Source organism: Sycon ciliatum, chromosome 8 (assembly GCF_964019385.1).
Source record: "Sycon ciliatum chromosome 8, ocSycCili1.1, whole genome shotgun sequence".
NCBI lineage: Eukaryota > Metazoa > Porifera > Calcarea > Leucosolenida > Sycettidae > Sycon > Sycon ciliatum.
Genome location: NC_088650.1, coordinates 7,170,229 through 7,172,127, shown reverse-complemented (window position 1 = coordinate 7,172,127; position 1,899 = coordinate 7,170,229). Strand labels below are relative to the sequence as shown.

The 1,899-nt window shown below is 50.0% G+C and overlaps 1 protein-coding gene across 1 annotated transcript; it reads left to right on the top strand.

Moving 5' to 3' along the window:
• On the top strand, window positions 1–892 carry LOC135823092 (histone acetyltransferase KAT2A-like; the record flags this gene model as incomplete). Its single annotated transcript, XM_065335921.1, is given in 1 exon segment — window positions 1–892. A coding segment is annotated over 1 exon segment (62 nt), but the record flags the coding sequence as incomplete, so codon positions are not given.
• Window positions 893–1,899: the final 1,007 nt, after the last annotated feature.

Below are 1,899 nucleotides of genomic sequence, written 5' to 3'. Positions count from 1 at the left end.
GTGCCAACGTTCTCGAGGCCTTCTTCATGGCCAGGGTGCGTGAGGTGGTTGGTTCCACCTAGCACCGTGCATGTACTGCTTGGTGTGTAGCTGATCAGCTCATTGTCGTTTGCCCCACCGTCGACGCGTAGGACTGGCGGCAGCACGAAGCGCAGCGGCATGTTGTGCCTGCGTCAGTTCCGTCCCGTTTGTAGAACTAGTAGCGGAGAGATTCAAGCTTCTTATTCGCTTGGCGTGATCTCCGAGGACATTGTGTGATAATAGTTCGAGGTCCGATATTTGTGTCATCAGTGTATACACAAGAGTCCACCGCATGAACCCTGCTACCGGTGTAGTAGCAGCTTTGTTTAGCCTAAAGTCACTTGGCCAGTCACACCATAGGGCCTAGGTCAGCTAAGTTACCAGGGTACTGCTGGATGCTCTAGCCCCGCTACGACTATCCCGCCGGTCTTTCAACCAGTCTGGTGCCTTCTCGTGATTGTCTGCATGTGCACGTATAGTGTGCAGACGGTATACTTCTCTTTATAACTAATTTTAACTATGGTGTGAACCTATCCATCAATGCTGCGTGCAATTGCCATTCCGTATCGTCATGCTGTGTGATTGACCCCGCGAATCTCATCTCCGTACTCTACTCGACCTTGTAACATTACTCCATATTTACTTTAGCTACTCATTCTTATGCTTGTGTGTGTTGTGCTTATCAGTTTCTGTCTGCTGCGGTGCAAACTGGACAGCAGTATCCCGGTCTTCCTTTACGCGCCGCTCTGCAGTGGACTATTGCACTCTTTTTACGTCTACTTTTTATACCGGCACTTGGGCACATGGAGGCGTGTTGGTGAAGGATTCCTCTGCACGGAGTCCACCAGGGGTAGAGTGATGAATCATCGGACTGCCTGTGTCTGCTCGGTGGTGCTGTGCAGCCTGTAGACCTGTCACCAGTGGTCACACGCTTGCAGGCTATCATCACAGTGCAGTTGGTTGGCGATGCAGCACAAACGGATGTGGCGAACGAATCTCGCCCTGCAGCTTGCACTGGCATGCAGAGCAAGCTGTCAGGCTACACGGTCTGTGGACCAGCTGCACATCAAATGAATGATGGCAAGAGTGCAAAACCTCCTCTTGATGATCGTGATGGTGTTCTGTAAACATAGAGTGGTACGTGAGCTGTGGTCTATGTCGGCAAGGCCAGGCAAGGTACGCAAGGGTTCTGCTGCTTGTCATCACCACATGCACTAGCCGTTCATTTGAAGTTAGCTTCACCGCCCAAATGCCCCGGACAGCAGCAAGCATCTCTCTTTGCACTTCACGCCCATCATCACCACATTGCCAATCATGTATACCTAGTAGTATAGTTTTGTTTGTAACCATCTAGACCTGTAAGAAAGGGTTTGCTCCCCACACTGGAGCTCGCGCTATTCCGCCGACTTCAACTTCGACGAGTCAAGTCGGCGGAATAGCGCGAGCTCCAGTGTGTGGAGCAAATCCTTTCTTACAAATCATCGCCGAAGTCGCAACCACTATTTCGTACCATCTAGACCTGCTCGTGAAAACAGGAAAACTTGCACTGCAGTGTGTCCGCTTCATTTGTACTCGTATGTTCTTGTTGTGTCTGTAAGGTGCGCCGGTGGTGCTGTGGGCATGCCACAGTGCAGAATGCTCCTGTAGACTGCATGAGAAGGATGACCCTGATCATACTTTCTTGCACACCACACCTACTGGTCTAAGTTGCTTTAGACTTCAATCCTCAAACTTCAACTTGATGACATCATTACATTGTAATGATGACGTCATTGACAAATAGTTGTCATGCATGATGCAGGCTGATGCAGCACATTGTCATGATTGTAAACTAGCTGTGCTTGTACTTTGACAGATGGCTTGCGTGATCTGCAGAGC